Source organism: Elgaria multicarinata, chromosome 19 (assembly GCF_023053635.1).
Source record: "Elgaria multicarinata webbii isolate HBS135686 ecotype San Diego chromosome 19, rElgMul1.1.pri, whole genome shotgun sequence".
Lineage (NCBI taxonomy): Eukaryota > Metazoa > Chordata > Lepidosauria > Squamata > Anguidae > Elgaria > Elgaria multicarinata.
Window position 1 is genome coordinate 9,043,001 of NC_086189.1, and position 17,309 is coordinate 9,060,309.

The window sequence follows — 17,309 nt, forward strand, 5'->3', positions numbered from 1 at the left end:
ATCGTCTCCGTACGTCCACATGACGCACAGGGGATCCCGGGATCAGGGAGGGGTGATCCATCCCTTGCCCCAGGATCTCACCCTCGCCTTTGGCCCCGGTTTTTCCGCGGTCCCAGGCTGAGCCTGAGACCACAGAACGTGTGGCCGGTTGCAGTGGGTTTACCCGCGTCTGTGCGATTCCTCGTGAGGAGCTGCAAGCTGCACATGGGGAGCAGCGCTCCTCAGGGGTAGGGGTGGAGCGGGGAAAGAAAGTTAAATTTAAAAAAGGACTTACCTTTTGTGCACGAGCATTCATGCGCTGCTGGTCCTTTAAGAAAATTTTTTAAAATGGCGGGCGCGATGCCTCTCTTTCTGAGTTTGTCGCACGTCGCATGTAAACAAAGGAGGGATCTCATGTTAAACACAACGCGAGATCTTCCTTCCTCCGTCGCGGAATAACAGGTAGGTTAGCTAAGGCCAGAGATAAAGAGAGAGAGAGAGAGAGAGCTTTATCACACCAGCGTTATACTGTGCAATCACTGCGAATTGCATGCAAAGGACTCAGAAGTCTTCCACCTTATAATCAGCTTTGATTGTGAAGTACTCCCAATGCATCCTGCCTTAATTGTGCAATAAAGCAAAGAGATTCACCGTATTTAGCCCCTCTTCCCAGCCGCCGCTGGGGCACAGGAGCAAGATCTTAAAGAAATGCTTACATCTGCATAAGCTTCAAAGATAAAGACACCAAAATTGGCACAGTAATAGATATTAGGGAGAGCTTTAAGCATACCAAATTTGAATTGAGTTGGGTCATCTGTTGATTTTTAATGATTTTTTTTACATTTCCCCCCTTAAACTCACTTCCTGGTATGCAAAGGATCGCTGTCGCCTGGTAGCAAAAACAACAACCGTGAAAGCTTAGCGCTATGGGGCTAATCTGAGCAGGTACGTGGGAGGAAGCTTAGAGGGGGGGAATATGAAGACAGCCGAGAAAAATGCAAGAAAAAGAGGAAAAAATGGCAGCTTGGCCAGGAGGAGAAACCTGGGCAAAGCAAAACCAGATCAGATTTTCAAAGCATTCCAGATTAAAAGAGTAGCAGAATTCAGCTAAGATCATATAACAAACTTTTGGATGGTTTCCTTCTCGCATGGAGTACACCCTAAAAACAATGCTCCAACACCCCACAGAAAAGAAGATACACACTTTATTCTGCACATCAATGCACTGTGCATTCTGCTAATACATAAGGACATCACCACACATCACTGATCTGCATGTGGTCGGCACATCGCTGTTTGAACCAACTCCACCCCTGCATTGCACAGGGATAAGGGAGAATTTAGTTCAGCTTGTGTTTTAATGGGAACTCACCTAATTTTGTGCTTTTGCACCAATAATTGAACCCAGATTCAGTTAGCCTTCCGAAGGAAGATGGCTCCCTCTGTTTCTGATTTTGGGGGTGAAAGTGTCATGGCTTAGACAGCCAAAATGATGCAACTCATGCACAAGATGGGATCCCCAAGGTTTGAAGAGGTACAAAGAATATTTAGGTAAACAAATCCCTAATGGAGAGGGGAATGCCAAAAAGCCTAATGAGAACAGAATATAGATAGTTCTGGAGAAGAGTGCCTGCGGATATTTCACTGGAAGTTCCACATGAAATATATTCAGAAGTGCCCCTATGGTAAGCAAACTAATTGGCAAAAAAACCAAAACAAAGTTAGATCATTTATTTTCCCTAGGAGAAGCTGCAGTTCTATACCCTTTTTTCGTATAATCATAGAATAGTAGAGTTGGAAGGGGTCTATAAGGCCATCAAGTCCAACCCCATCAGGATGGTAACTGAATTGAAAACATTGAGCAGGGGTCGGAGGGTGAGAGTTTTAAGCAGGCTCCTAGCATTGCCTGAACTCCTCTCAGCTTACTCACCTCAACTTGCCTTCCTTGTTCCCGTCCTCCCACTGCCCGAAGCTGAAGAAAGACTAGATCTTTCAGGCTTCTTCTCATCCTCAGTGGGAAGTTTATTTTTTTCTTAGTCTACCCCACCGGGGATATTTATGGTAATTCCCCATTAAATGAGAAAAGACAGTACCAGAGAGCATAAGGCGAACACAGTGTGTGTGTGTGTGTGTGTGTGTGTGTGTGTGTGTGTGTGTGCATGTGCGTCATTCTAGCTGTGGCTGCTAGACTAGTCATAGAATCAAAATCATAGAATAGCAGAGTTGGAAGGGGCCTACAAGGCCATCGAGTCCAACTCCCTGCTCAATGCAGGAATCCACCCTAAAGCATCCCTGACAGATGGTTGTCCACCTGCCTCTTGAATGCCTCTAGTGTGGGAGAGCCCACAACCTCCCTAGGTAACTGATTTCATTGTCGTACTGCTCTAACAGTCAGGAAGTTTTTCCTGATGTCCAGCCGGAATCTGGCTTCCTGTAACTTGAGCCCATTATTCCGTGTCCTGCACTCTGGGAGGATCGAGAAGAGATCCTGGCCCTCCTTTGTGTGACAACCTTTTAAGTATTTGAAAAGTGCTATCATGTCTCCCCTCAGAGGGCTTTGTTTCCAGACCCCTGAACATCCTCACTGGAAAGAATAGCTTTGGCAATTGGGCGGTATAAAAATGTAATAAATAAAAAAAGAAAAGAAAAAGAAAGGAAAAAGAAAAAGAAGACGATCATAGATCATAAAATCATAGAATAGTAGAGTTGGAAGGGGCCTATAAGCCCGTCAAGTCCAACCCCCTGCTCAATGCAGGAATCCACCCTAAAGCACCCCTGACAGATGCCTGTCCAGCTGCCTCTTGAATGACTCTAGTGTGGGAGAGCCCACAACCTCCTTAGGTAACTGGTTCCATTGTCATACTGCTCTAACAGTCAGGGTGGCTTCTGACTTTAGAACCATTTTGAGAAGCCATGACAAAACAATGCCTGCTTGTGTTCATGCATGCCACTCAACTATTGCAATATACCACCCATCTTTCCCATATTGGGATGGGCATATGCTGATTTTTGCCAACAAACAGAGGGCAATCAAACTTCTTGGGGAGATCCATTCCCTGAAATAGCCTTTTCCCCCCCTCCAAGAAATTTGCAATGGTAATACTGCCACCCTTGGCACAGGGTGGGAGGGGGTCTCTGCATTCTTGCTGGGTGTGTTCTGCTAGACAATATTTATAGCTCCCAGTGGCTCTCCGCTACCCCCACCCTGCAAGTTCTGACTTGCAGGTGAGGAACAGAGAGTGAGAGACGCTGGCAGCTTTCAGAACAAACAAGTCATGTGATAACAGCCCTTTCACGCTTCCAAACACCCAGACAAGCACAAAACTGCTGATTCATTTCCTTTCTCGACTGCTTCCTCCTCCTCCTCCTCCTCCTTTTGCTTCTTCCTTGCACTCATTCTCAGCAGGTTTGGGTATTATGAAGGACCAGAAGGGTAATAAAAAGGTCATGTGGACACCTGTATCCTGCTGCATGAGACCAAAGGCCTATCTTATCATAGAATCATAGAATAGTAGAGTTGGAAGGTGCCTAAAAGGCCATCAAGTCCAACCCCCTGCTCAATGCAGGAATCCACCCTAAAGCATCCCTGACAGGTGGTTGTCCAGCTGCCTCTTGAAGGCCTCTAGTGTGGGAGAGCCCACCACCTCCCTAGGTCATTGGTTCCATTGTCGTACTGCTCTAACAGTCAGGAAGTTTTTCCTGATATCCAGCCGGAATCTGACTTCCTGTAACTTGAGCCCTTTATTCTGTGTCCTGCACTCTGGGATGAGGGAGAAGAGATCCTGTCCCTCCTCTGTGTGACAACCTTTCAAGTATTTGAAGAGTGCTATCATGTCTCCCTTCAATCTTCTCTTCTCCAGGCTAAACTCGCCCAGTTCTTCCAGTCTCTTGTGGGAGCTCTTAGAGAGTCATAGAATAGTAGAGTTGGAAGGGGCCTACAAGGCCATCGAGTCCAACCCCCTGCAGGAATCCACCCTAAAGCATCCCTGACAGGTAGTTGTCCAGCTGCCTCTTGAAGGCCTCCAGTGTGGCCTCATCCTTTTGCCTTGGGTCCCGCCTGCCACTGTAATGTCCACCTCACCCCCGGGGCTTCTCAGAAATTGAATTCAGGGTAGATCAGTAGAAGGATCTCATCTTGGAGTTGCACACACGTATCAGGGACTGTTACGTTTACATCAGGGACAGATGACCTGGTGCCCTCCCGATGCCTTGGACTACAACTCCTATAAGCCCCAGCCGGCATGGCCAATGGTCAGAGATTTTGGGAGCTGTAGTCCAAAACATCTGGAGGGCAGCTGGTTGCCCACTCCTGTTTTAGTTGATATGGGAAGAAGGGGACCGGGGAGCTTCCCATATGATCTGAAGCTTCTGTCCCCATAACATGGTATGCTTTCCTCCAACTCAGCTCCTGTAACTGTATCTGCTCCTCTGTTTCCCTTCTGCCCCCAATGCATCTCCTCCAAACTCTCCCCATTCCCCCTCCTCTCTCTCTGTGTATGCTGCCTTGTACGTCTGTGCGATTGTGTCATTTTAAATTCTGCCTTTGATACCGCACACAACCTAATGATTATTCCAGGGTCAAGTCGGGCGGGTGCCGTGAATTCCGCTAATCCGACTCTGAGAGCCGCGGTCTGTAATCACGCCTCCCAATCTATGGAGACGGCATCCTAATTTCTCATTAGCCCGTGCTGTCATGGCAGAGCCACTGAGGACACTCAGCCTTTGGGATGCAATAGAGGTGTTCATTAGCACGGGCAAAGAAGAGCACTGGAAAGAATCCGATGGATAGGAAGGAAGGAAAGCCTCAATAGGGGGGACTGCCATGGGTACCAAGAGTTGGGAACTGAGAGGGGTGGCGACATGCAGAAGGATGTTGGAGGTGAGACTGGTATAAACAACTCAATCCCTCTTATTCATATTAGTGTACCAGAGATGGCAACTTGTTGCCCTGCAGATATTTTGGACTTGCATCATCTCCAGCCAGCAAACCCCGTGGTGGTCATAGTTCATCTCATCTGGAGAGCACCTGGCTGCTTGTCCCTGTGACCTACCCTATTCAGGCGCAATGCCTGAATAGGGCCAATGAGATTCTGGAATCTGGTGGGTGACCTACTTAGAGTGCCTCCGTTGTTAGTCCTATGGTGACAACCCAGAGTCTGCTCCTGGTGGTTCCACCTAGTTCCATCCTCTGATTGGAGTCCACCAGGGGAAGAGCCTTCAGCGTGGTGGCCCCCCTCCTGTGGAATTCCCTGCCTCTGGAGGTCAGGCAGGCGCCAACGTTGTACTCCTTTCGGCGCCTCTTGAAAATATCATTATTCCAGGAAGCCTTTCCTTAATGTCCAGCCATAAGTCACTGTATTTGCTTCTTTTAAGATCTGTTTTAAGTGTTTTATTCCGTTTTTATTTTCATTTTATTTTGTACACTGCTCTGAAATTTTCAATGGGGAGTGGTATATAAATATTGTAAATAAATAAATAATAAAGCCTCTTGCCCCAAGGGTCCCCTATGTGGAGCGTTTGGTGGCCGGCCACCCAGTTGGTCTGGGAGCAGTTCTTCAAAGCAGTCCCCTACCAAAGTCATGGAGAAACATCTCTTGGTTTCATGAGCGCTGCTTTGAAGAAGTGTCCAGTTTGGAGCAGAGGTATTTGCTGATGGGATGGGTGGGTATGAAAACTGTCGTTCATTCCCAGGCCTTTCCAATGGGGACTGAGGAGAGCTTTCCCACCTCTGCTTAGTGCCATTGTGGTTTAGAAGGCAGATCTGTAGCTGTATTGGACTTCAACTCCCAGAAGCTTCTGCCAGCATGATCATTGATCCGGGAACTCTGGAAGTCCAAACATCTGGAGATCTACTTTCTGCCCACCACTGCTTTAGGGGGATGCTCTAGTCTGCAATCTTCAGGGGTTTGCACCTGATGATCCTTGCCTTCTTGTTTTCAGGACAATACAGCAGTGGCTATCCCGGGTCCAGTCCCTGCTGTACTGCAATGAGAATGGATTCTGGGGAACCTTTCTGGAAAGTCAGCGGAGCTGTGTCTGCCATGGAAGCACCAGCCTGTGCCAACGCCCGATCCCGTGCATCATCGGCGGCAACAACAGCTGTGCCATGTGCAGCCTGGCCAACATCTCCCTCTGCGGATCGTGCAACAAGGGCTACCGTCTCTCCCGGGGTCGCTGTGAGCCCCAGAACGTGGACTCTGAGCGCAGCGAGCAGTTCATCAGCTTCGAGACGGACTTGGACTTCCAGGACCTGGAGCTGAAATACCTCCTGCAGAAGATGGACTCCCGCTTGTACGTGCACACCACCTTCATCAGCAACGAGATCCGCCTGGACACCTTCTTCGACCCCCGGTGGCGCAAGCGCATGTCCCTCACCTTGAAGAGCAACAAGAACCGGATGGACTTCATCCACATGGTGATTGGCATCTCTATGCGCATCTGCCAGATGCGCAACAGCAGCCTGGATCCCATGTTCTTTGTCTACGTCAACCCTTTCAGTGGGAGCCACTCCGAAGGCTGGAACATGCCCTTTGGGGAATTTGGCTACCCACGCTGGGAAAAAATCCGCCTGCAGAACAGTCAGTGCTATAATTGGACCCTCCTTCTAGGAAACCGGTGGAAAACTTTTTTTGAGACCGTCCACATCTACCTACGCAGCCGGACTCGGCTGCCCTCCTTGATGCGCAACGAGACCGGCCAAGGACCCGTGGACCTTTCGGATCCCAATAAGCGTCAGTTCTACATCAAGATCTCAGACATTCAGGTGTTTGGCTACAGCTTGCGCTTCAACGCCGACCTGTTACGGAGTGCTGTCCAGCAGGTCAATCAATCCTACACGCAAGGCGGGCAGTTCTACTCTTCCTCTTCCGTCATGCTATTGCTGTTGGATATACGGGACCGAATCAATAGGTTGGCACCTCCCGTAGCGCCGGGGAAACCCCAGCTGGATCTGTTTTCTTGTATGCTCAAACACCGTCTGAAACTGACCAACAGCGAGATCATCCGCGTCAATCACGCACTGGATCTGTACAACACTGAAATCCTCAAACAGTCTGACCAGATGACAGCCAAACTCTGCTAACCCAGACTTTATGTACTGACGTACTACCAGACTCACCTTTTTGCTGTAAAAACAACAACACACGCACACGCACACACACACACGCACACACACAAAACAAGCCAACATTTAAAAGAAGAAGATAAAAGAGATTTAAAGAGAAAAAATATGAAAATTTGTAAAATGTAATTAATATTCAAAAGAGAGAAAGGTCTTTGTTAGGAAATGAAAACAAAACCGTTTGCACAGCCATGTCAAACAGCCAGGGATGTTTTGTTATTCCTTTGCTCATGAACAGGGTGAGAACATGAGACTCTTTTTGGACGTTGCTTGATGACACAGTAAAGATGGCTGGGGAGAAATAACAAAGATGCAGAAATGGGTGGGTTTTTTTTGAGATTTCCTGTATTTAATTGTAAAGATTTCAGCTATGCAGGTGCCAAAAAGAAGCAGGAGAAGGAATGGAGTGAGAAAGAGAGAATTATGTGTACATGTACAAAGAGCTGCCATTTCTCCTCATGGGAGTTCATGGCTAAAGATAAAAGCTATTTCTTTTGTGACGTGTTATGGAAGCTTTTTTCTGAATCATTCTCCCCACTCTGGGACGAACATCATCACTAGAAAAGAAGCCACCAGTGATCATTTTGTTCAAGCCTGTGGTTCAACTGGGCTAGATCTACACTACTGCTTTATAGCGGTATTGAAATGCACTGATAACTGTGCCAATTGGTTTATAGATGTACACAATCCGTCAGAGGTTCAAGACAACTGTATCAGTTATGCTGGTCTATTCAACGACGACGTTAGCAGCTGTGACAAATCTCTTTAACCGTTATGTCTACGGAACCCCAGTGTATCTCCATTTCGACCAGATGAGGTCTTCTTTAGGGCTGTGCATGGACCCCCCCCCAATCCGCTTCATGGCCCGATCCGGAAAATCCGGATCAGGCCCGATCCTCTTCGCGCCGCTCTGCCCGTCTCCCACTCTGCTCTGCGGAGCTAGATCCGGCTTCGTCGCCGTTGCCACATGGACGGTAGCGGCGGCGGCAGTACAAGATAAGCCATCCCCCACCCCCTTACCTGTGTCTGTCATCACGGGCTTCAATTGAGGCCCTGGCTTGAAGCCGGAAGAGGTCTCAGCCTTCACTTCCGGCTTCAACCGGGGCCTCAATTGAAGCCCGCAACGGACGCAGGTAAGCGTCCCTCCTCCCTGCTTCCTTACCTGGCGCCGCTGCCACCTCCACTGCATGGATGGTAGTGCCAACAGCGCCAGGTAGGCCAGCCCCCCCCCGCACCCTTACCTGTGTCCATCACGGGCTTCAATTGAGGCCCAAGTTGAAGCCGGAAGAGGCCTCGGCCTTCACTTCCTCCTTCAACCGGGGCTTCAATTGAAGCCCGCGACGGACGCAGGTAAGCGTCCCTGCTCCCTTACGTGGTGCGAGCACCGCCGGCACCGCCAAATGAGTCCCCCTCCCCCCCCCCACTTACCTGCAAGCAGAGCTCCGGATTGAGGCGATCCTCTTCACCTCGATCCGCAGTCCCCCCAACTCTCTTCACCTGCGCCTTTTCTGGAGGCGAATCAGGCCGCCTCGCTCCTGCTTCTCTGAACCGAAGAGAAGCAGAGCATAGCCCTAGTCTTCTTCAGGTATCCCTATAGATTTCACAAGCATAACTGATGAAGTTACTGGGGACCTTTTCCTTTTCTTTTTGTCAGGACAATAGCACCATGGCTGGTTAGCAACCATTGACAAAGGGTAAAGTATCCTTCCACATCCCAGTGCCCTACAGATGCTTTTGGACTTCAACTCCCATTATGCCATTCTAGCATGGCCAATGGACAGGAGTCCTGGGAGTTATAGTCAAAAAGACGTGGAGGGTACCACAGTGGGAAAGGTTCGCTTAGGGAGAACTCAGCAATAAGTTTTTTACCCAAACTTCAGGAAGGATGCAGACAGGCTGGAGCATATTCAGAGGAGGGCAACGAGGATGATCAGGGGTCTGGAAACAAATCCCTATGAAGAGAGACTGAAAGACCTGGGCATGTTTAGCCTGGAGAAGAGAAGATTGAGGGGAGGCAAAAAGCTTCCTGATTATTAGAGCAGTATGACAATGGAACCAATGACCAAGGGAGGTTGTGGGCTCTCCCACACTAGAGGCCTTCAAGAGGCAGGTGGACAACCATCTGTCAGGATGCTTTAGGGTGGATTCCTGCATTGAGCAGGGGGTTGGACTCGATGGCCTTGTAGGCCCCTTCCAACTCTGCTATTCTATGATTTTGATTCTATGACTAGTCTAGCAGCCACAGCTAGAATGACGCACATGCACACACACACACACACACACACACACACACGCACACACTGTGTTCGCCTTATGCTCTCTGGTACTGTCTTTTCTCATTTAATGGGGAATTACCATAAATATCCCCGGTGGGGTAGACTAAGAAAAAATTAAACTCCCCACTGAGGAAGAGGAGAAGCCTGAAAGATCTAGTCTTTCTTCAGCTTCGGGCAGTGGGAGGACGGGAACAAGGAAGGCAAGTTGAGGTGAGTAAGCTGAGAGGAGTTCAGGCAATGCTAGGAGCCTGCTTAAAACTCTCACCCTCCGACCCCTGCTCAATGTTTTCAATTCAGTTACCATCCTGCCGGCCTCGTTGTGCGGGATCAAGTGAATTGCGTCAGCTTGCCGTATTAATACTGCGTTGATGCTACAGCAACGGAAGCGACTGAATGCCCACTTGGAGTGGCCCTGAGAGCGAAGCCCGGGGTTGCCGTGGAAACGAGAGGAGGTCATTCGTTACCTATTAGAGGAAGTCCTTGGGATGAATTTAGGCCTCTCAGGGTTTCTGCCCTCTGGAGAGCCATGGCAACCACAACCCCTTCTAACCAGCTGCTCCTTCACATTTGCTGGAAGCCACTCGGCCAAAACAGGAAAGCCTGAACCAAAAGACCATCATAAAATGGCTGAAACGTAGGAATATAGAAGCTGCCTTTTACTTATGGTGACCCTATGAAAAGGAGGACTGGGCTCCTGTATCTTTAACAGTTGCATAGAAAAGGGGATTTCTGCAGGTGTCATTTGTATATATGGAGAACCTGGTGAAATCCCCTCTTCATCACAACAGTTAAAGCTGTAGGAGCTATACTAGAGTGACCAGATTTAAAAGAGGGCAGCTTTCACTGTTGTGATGAAGAGAGAATTTCCCCAGGTTCCCCATATATACAAATGACACCTGCTGACATTTCCATCTTAATACAACTGTTAAAGATACAGGAGCCCTGTCCTCCTTTTCATAGGGTCACCCTACTCCTGATGTTTTGGAATTCAACTCCCATCAGCCCCAGCCAGCATGGCCAATGGTCAGGAATGCTCCAAGTTGAAGTCCAAAATATCTGGAGGGCATCAAACCGGGGAAGGCAGCTCAGGAGTAATGGATGCACTTGCTGAGTCATTGCACCTGTTGTACAGGTGTGAAACCTGAAGAATCTCTACCAAAAAGAAGCTCTGTTGTAGGGTGACCATATGAAAAGGAAGACAGGGCTCCTGTATCTTTAACAGTTGTATTGAAAAGGGAATTTCAGCAGGTGTCATTTGTATATATGGAGACCCTGGTGAAATTTCCTCTTCATCATAACAGTAAAAGCTGCAGGTGCCCTGCCCTCTTTTAAATCTGGTCACAGTATAGCTGCAGTATAGCTCCTGCAGCTTTAACTGTTGTGATGAAGAGGGAATTTCACAATGTGTGACATGCATACAAATGGCACCTGCTGAAATTCCCTTTTCTATGCAACTGTTAAAGATACAGGAGCCCTGTCCTCCTTTTCATAGGGTCACCCTACTGAGTCAGACCATTGGTCCATCTACCCCAATAGTGTCAACACTGACAGGCAGGGGGAATTCTTGGTGGGTTCTCGTCACTTTATGCTGAGTCAGACCATTGGTCCATCTAGCCCCATAGTGTCAACACTGACAGGCAGGGTAAATTCTTGGTGGGTTGGTGACCATGTGTAAAATACTGTGTGCAGTTCTCATCACTTTATACTGAGTCAGACCATTGGTCCATCTAGCCCCATAGTGTCAACACTGACAGGCAGCAAAGGCTCCCCAGGGTTTCAGGCTGGATTTTTCCCAGCCTTAACTGGAGATTAAACTTGGGAGCTTCTACATGAGAAGCAGGGGCATTACCACTGAGCCATGGCCTCTCCCGCTTACTAGACTTACGGGTCATGCCATACCCCGTATTGTTTCTTCTGAATGGTAGGAGCTCCGCACGGTCTTTTCACTGAAGGAGGCAGGGATTAAATCTGGGACTTCCCCTATACAAAGCGTGAGCTCTGAACTACAGCCCCTGCCCCCAAAGACGTCTGGCTAGAATTGGATTTGACAAGGTGGGGAGAGATAAACAGTACTGAGACGTGACCGGAGGCAAGGCCTGACCTAAAAGAAACATGATGAGTGTCTTCTCAAAATAACCCCGTCTCCGCACACACATACACGCCTCCAGGTTCTTTCGTGCTCCAGAGGCTTTGAAACACTTCTGTTTAGCTAGGCTTTCCTTGATTTAAATGCAAAGAAAAGGGATGTTTTAAAAGTGTCCCAGGGCAACAGATATAAAAGTAGAGCTGGAACTTTCAGCCATTATTTCCATTCTCTATTTATCTAGAAGATCTTTATACTCTCTCTCTCTCTCTCTCTCTCTCTCTCTCTCTCTCTCTCTCTCTCTCTCTCTCTTTCTCCATGTCTAGACAGGGTAATATCATGGGGATCAACCCTGTACATCCACATGATGCACAGTGGATCCCAGGAGCAGGAAGGGATGATCCCTCCCTTTCTCCGGGATTCTGCCCCAACCTTTAATCCAGAATTTCCCCATGGTCTCAGGATGATCCTGACACCACAGGACATGTGGCCAGATGTCCCAGTTTTGTCTAGGCTCCTCACAAGTAACCGTGTGGAGCCGGGAACCGGGCATGGGATTCAGAGCTCCTCAGGAGCTTTGTGTCCATTAGGGGTGGGGGTGGGGTAGTGGGTTTTTTAAAAACCCACAACAACAACAACCTCACCTTCGCGATGGAGCACTCCTGAGCTCTTTTTCAATTAAAAAACAAAACAAAATGGCGGGCACAATATCCTCTTCCTCCCAGGACATCGTGCACCACGTGTAGACTGAGGTGGAGGATCTCGTGATCATCATATCACGAGATCATCCCCCTCCACCCCTCTCATCTAGCCATGCCTCCCTCCCTCCCTCCCTCCCTCTCTCTCTCTCTCTATATATATATATATCTCCCAAGCTTAAAACTAAAATAACCACATGGAACAGCCCAAGCAAAGGCTGACAGGCATGTACTCATGCCAAGGGGGTGGATTACCTGACTTCCATGATCAGTGATTCCACGAATTTCTGACATAGCCGAAAACATCAGAAAGAACCCACCATCCAGATGATATGAACGTCGTGTATTTTTAAAAAGAGATAAATAAATGTTTTCAGTCATATTACGATTTCATAGAAACAATCACAGAATGTAGTTATTTTATAAGGCAAAAGCAAGTCAACGCCAACATCAGCAGCAGAGTGGGAAGGCATTTTCAAAACCCACCTTCTAAATGCACAATGGAAGAGAAAGGTATTGGGGTGTTACTTTGGGAACCTGCCCCCTGCTCCAAATCTCCATGGCTGTCATGGCAAAGTCTTTGTGCTTTGTGGAGGACAACGTAGTCACCACACAATGTGTTATTTTCAGCAGAGCCGCAGAGCTACGGCAGGAAAGTGCAACTAAAATGATCAAGGGGCTGGAGCGTCTTCCCTATGAGGGAAGGTTACAACAGCTGGGATTGGTTAGCTTGAAAAAATGGAGGCTAAGGGGAGACCTGATAGAGGTGTACAAAATGATGCCTGGTGTGGAGAATGTGGACAGGGAGACATTTTTCTCCCTCTCTCAAAACACTAGAACCCAACGGGGTCATCCCATGAAATTGATTGGTGGGAAATTGAGGACAAATAAAAGGAAGTACTTCTTCACACAAACTATGGAATACGCTACTACAAGACTTAGTGATGGCCACCAATTTGGAGGGGTTTAAAAGAGGGTTGGATGAATTCCTGGAGGAGAAGGCTACCCATGACTACTAGTCCTGATGGCTATGTGCTACCTCCGCTATCCGAGGCAGTAAGACAATATACACCAGTTGCTGGGGAACATGGATGGGTGGGTGCTGTTACACTCATGTCCTGCTTGTGGGTTCTTGGTCAATAGCTGGTTGTCCACTGTAGGAACAGAGTCCTGGACTAGATGGACCCTGAACCAGTATCACTCTTTTTTCCCCTTTCTTTCTTATTTTGTTCCTATGTATTATAGTTCAGCCTTCACCAACAAAGAACTGGACTAAGACTTCTATAAGTCCCATTCAGCATGGCCAATGGCCTGGTTGATAGGAATTGAAGTCCAAAACGTCTAGAATTCAACATATCTGGAAGGCTGATCTAACTTCTCAGGGTTAATGACCAACTACAATAGAAATTCTACAGTGATAGGAAGATGGGCAGGAATGAACATGCACCCATTAGTCCACCAACACCAAAATGTAACAATAACACTTAGCATTCATACAGTGCAGTCTGAAACAACTGGGCATGTTTAGCCTGGAGAAGAGAAGATTGAGGGGAGACATAGCACTCTTCAAAGACTTGATAGATTGTCACAAAGAGGAGGGCCAGGATCTCTTCTCGATCCTCCCAGAGTGCAGGACATGGATTATTATTATTATTATTATTATTATTATTATTATTATTATTATTTGTATAGCACCATCAATGTACATGGTGCTGTACAGAGTAAAACAGTAAACAGTAAGACCCTGCCGCATAGGCTTACATTCTAATAAAATCATAATAAAACAATAAGGAGGGGAAGAGAATGCAAACAGGCACAGGGTAGGGTAAAACTAACAGTATAAAGTCAGAACAAAATCAAGTTTTAAAAGCTTTAGGAAAAAGAAACGTTTTTAGCTGAGCTTTAAAAGCTGTGGTTGAACTTGTAGTTCTCAAATGTTCTGGAAGAGCGTTCCAGGCATAAGGGGCAGCAGAAGAAAATGGACGAAGCTGAGCAAGGGAAGTAGAGACCCGTGGGCAGGTGAGAAACATGGCATCAGAGGAGCGAAGAGCACAAGCGGGGCAATAGTGTGAGATGAGAGAGGAGAGATAGGAAGGAGCTAGACAGTGAAAAGCTTTGTAGGTCAACAGGAGAAGTTTATATTGGATTCTGAAGTGAATTGGAAGCCAATGAAGAGATTTCAGAAGGGGAGTTACATGGTCAGAGCGGCGAGCCAAGAAGATGATCTTAGCAGCAGAGTGGTGAACAGAAACCAACGGACTGATGTGTGAGAAGAAGGAAGGCCAGTGAGAAGAAGGTTGCAGTAGTAGAATAATGGGCTCAAGTTACAGGAAGCCAGATTCTGGCATGGTATCAGGAAAAACTTCCTGACTGTTAGAGCAGTACAACAATGGAATCAATTACCTAGGGAGGTGGTGGGCTCTCCCACTCTAGAGGCATTCAAGAGGCAGCTGGACAACCATCTGTCAGGTATGCTTTAGGGTGGATTCCTTCATTAAGCGGGGGTTTGGACTCTATGGCCCTATAGGCCCCTTCCAACTCTATTATTCTCTGATTCTGTGAGAATTCAAAGTGGTTTGCATACATTATTTTAATTGGGTTTTTTTTAAAAAATGAAATGTATTACCCACTTTTCATTATGAAGTGATCCCAAAGTGGGGCACAGCCAATAAAGCATGATAAAATCGCTCAAGATCAACTCCAAAACAAACCAACAGGGGTGAACAGAAAGACAAAAAAATTACAGGTTATATGTTGCAGAAATCATCATTATCAAAGCTTGGGTCTTTAATTGATGGTGAAAACTTGTAAGATTAGGGTCCAGAGCCTACACAGCTTCTCCTAACTCAGATGATACAGAGAAAGTTGAGTATTATCAGCATCCTAATGACTAGGGATGTCTTTCACCAGGAAATCCAGCCTGTTCGAGGTTTGCCGGATTTCTGTGGCATCCTCGACTAGGGTTGCATCTGCTATCTGAGACATTTTCAACCCTAAATCCTGGAACTTTTCGGGGGGAGGGATTTGGGTTTTTTCGTGTAAATAGTAATTTGCACAAATTGCACAAAAGATGGGCAACATTTGTCCAAACCATGGGTGAGAGTTTTGCAAATTACTCAAATTGTGGTCAGATTTTGTGCAAATTACAGAAATTACTCTGTAGAAACAAAGCCCTATGAAGAGAGACTGAAAGAACTGGGCATGTTTAGCCTGGAGAAGAGAAGATTGAGGGGAGACATGATAGCACTCTTGAAATACTTAAAAGGTTGTCACACAGAGGAGGGCCAGGATCTCTTCTTGATTCTCCCAGAGTGCAGGACACGGAATAACGGGCTCAAGTTAAAGGAAGCCAGATTCCGGCTGGACATCAGGAAAAACTTCCTGACTGTTAGAGCAGTGCGACAGTGGAATCAGCTACCTAGGGAGGTTGTGGGCTCTCCCACACTAGAGGCATTCAAGAGGCAGCTGGACAACCATCTGTCAGGGATGCTTTAGGGTGGATTCCTGCATTGAGCAGGGGGTTGGACTCGATGGCCTTGTAGGCCCCTTCCAACTCTGCTATTCTATGATTCTATGATTCTATGATACTCCTGCAAATTGTTACTTATGAAAATAACAGATCAAGTCAGGTCAGCCTGTGGGAAAACAAGTCAAAGTCTGTGATGGGGGAGCAAACTGATGAAAACTTGGTGAGTTCCACCCCCCACCCCACCCCACCCCACCCCCCACACACTCCACTGCAGATGGATTAATCTGACATCCCAACTGATGACACTTTACTCTAAGAGTGGCAGCCTATGGACTGTGTCTTGGCTACTCTGAAGCACCTGAAATCATGAGGCTTTCATGATTCCTGTGCCCTGCCAATGAAGGCATTGAACTGGATGCTTTGATTTGCATTGGATACAGTGCCTAGGACGCTGTGTTCAGTTCACCAAAAAGTTCCAAGGTGTAGTGGGGGTGGGAGAGACCAGTGAAATTGACATTATGGCGCATAGTTAAATTATGGCATTCACTACCACAAGATGTCATGATGGCCACCAATTTGGATAGCTTTAAAAGGGGGTTGGATAAATTCCTGGAGGCGAAGGCACGGAAGGACACGGAATAATGGGCTCAAGTTAAAGGAAGCCAGATTCCAGCTGGACATCAGGGAAAACTTCCTGACTGTTAGAGCAGTACGACAATGGAATCAGTTACCTAGGGAGGTTGTGGGCTCTCCCACACTAGAGGCCTTCAAGAGGCAGCTGGACAAGCATCTGTCAGGGATGCTTTAGGGTGGATTCCTGCATTGAGCAGGGGGTTGGACTCTATGGCCTTGTAGGCCCCTTCCAATTCTGCTATTCTATGATTCTATGATTCTAAGGGCTACTAGCCCTGATGGTTATGTACTACCTCCAGTATTCGAGGCAGTAAGCCTGTGTGCACCAGTTGCTGGGGGACATGGGTGGGAGGGTGCTGTTGCATCATGTCCTGGCTTGTTGGTCCCTGGTCGACAGCTGGTTGAACACTGTGTGTACAGAGTTCTGGACTAGATGGACCCTTGGTCTGATCCAGCAGGGCTCTTCTTATGCTCTTAAAGATTGGAAGTTCTGAAACTTGGTGCATTTATTTATTTATTTATTTATTTATTTATTTTACAATATTTATATACCGCTCCCCATTCAAAATTTCAGAATGGTGTGCCAGATAAAATACAATAAAAACAGAAGAAAACCCCTTTAAATAGATTTTTTCAGGAGGTGCTGAAAGGAATACAAAGTTGGCGCCTGCCTGACCTCCGGAGGCAGGGAATTCCATTGGAGGGGGGCCACCACACAGAAGGCTCTTCCCCTACAAAAGGTCCCAGGTTGCATCCCTGGGGCCTCCGGGTAGGGCTGGAAAGCCCTCTTGCCTGAAACCATGCAGAACCTCTGTCAGCCTACATAGAGATCGATGGACCAACTGGTTCATGCAAAGCAAGTGTGCACACCCCTTTTGGCCCTTAGGGCCATATGTGATGCTGGCTTAGGGCTCAGGGGCTGCACATATGTGGATATGTGGTAAATCTCTGCTCTAAACACAATGGGAAATGGTTCCTGCTTGCATCCTCCCATGGCACACCTAGAGGCAGGGGGTTAGACATCTCTGTCCATATCCCATTGACTTCCTTA

General features: G+C 47.4%; 1 protein-coding gene across 1 annotated transcript in view; it reads left to right on the forward strand.

The window, feature by feature from the left end:
- Positions 1-7,592, forward strand: part of BRINP1 (BMP/retinoic acid inducible neural specific 1) — a 141,971-nt gene extending 134,379 nt beyond the window's left edge. The window contains exon 8 of the mRNA XM_063144775.1: positions 5,920-7,592. Within this exon, the coding sequence (XP_063000845.1) occupies positions 5,920-7,060 (1,141 nt within the window). The 3' untranslated portion in view covers positions 7,061-7,592. The remainder of the gene's footprint in view (positions 1-5,919) is intronic.
- Positions 7,593-17,309: the final 9,717 nt, after the last annotated feature.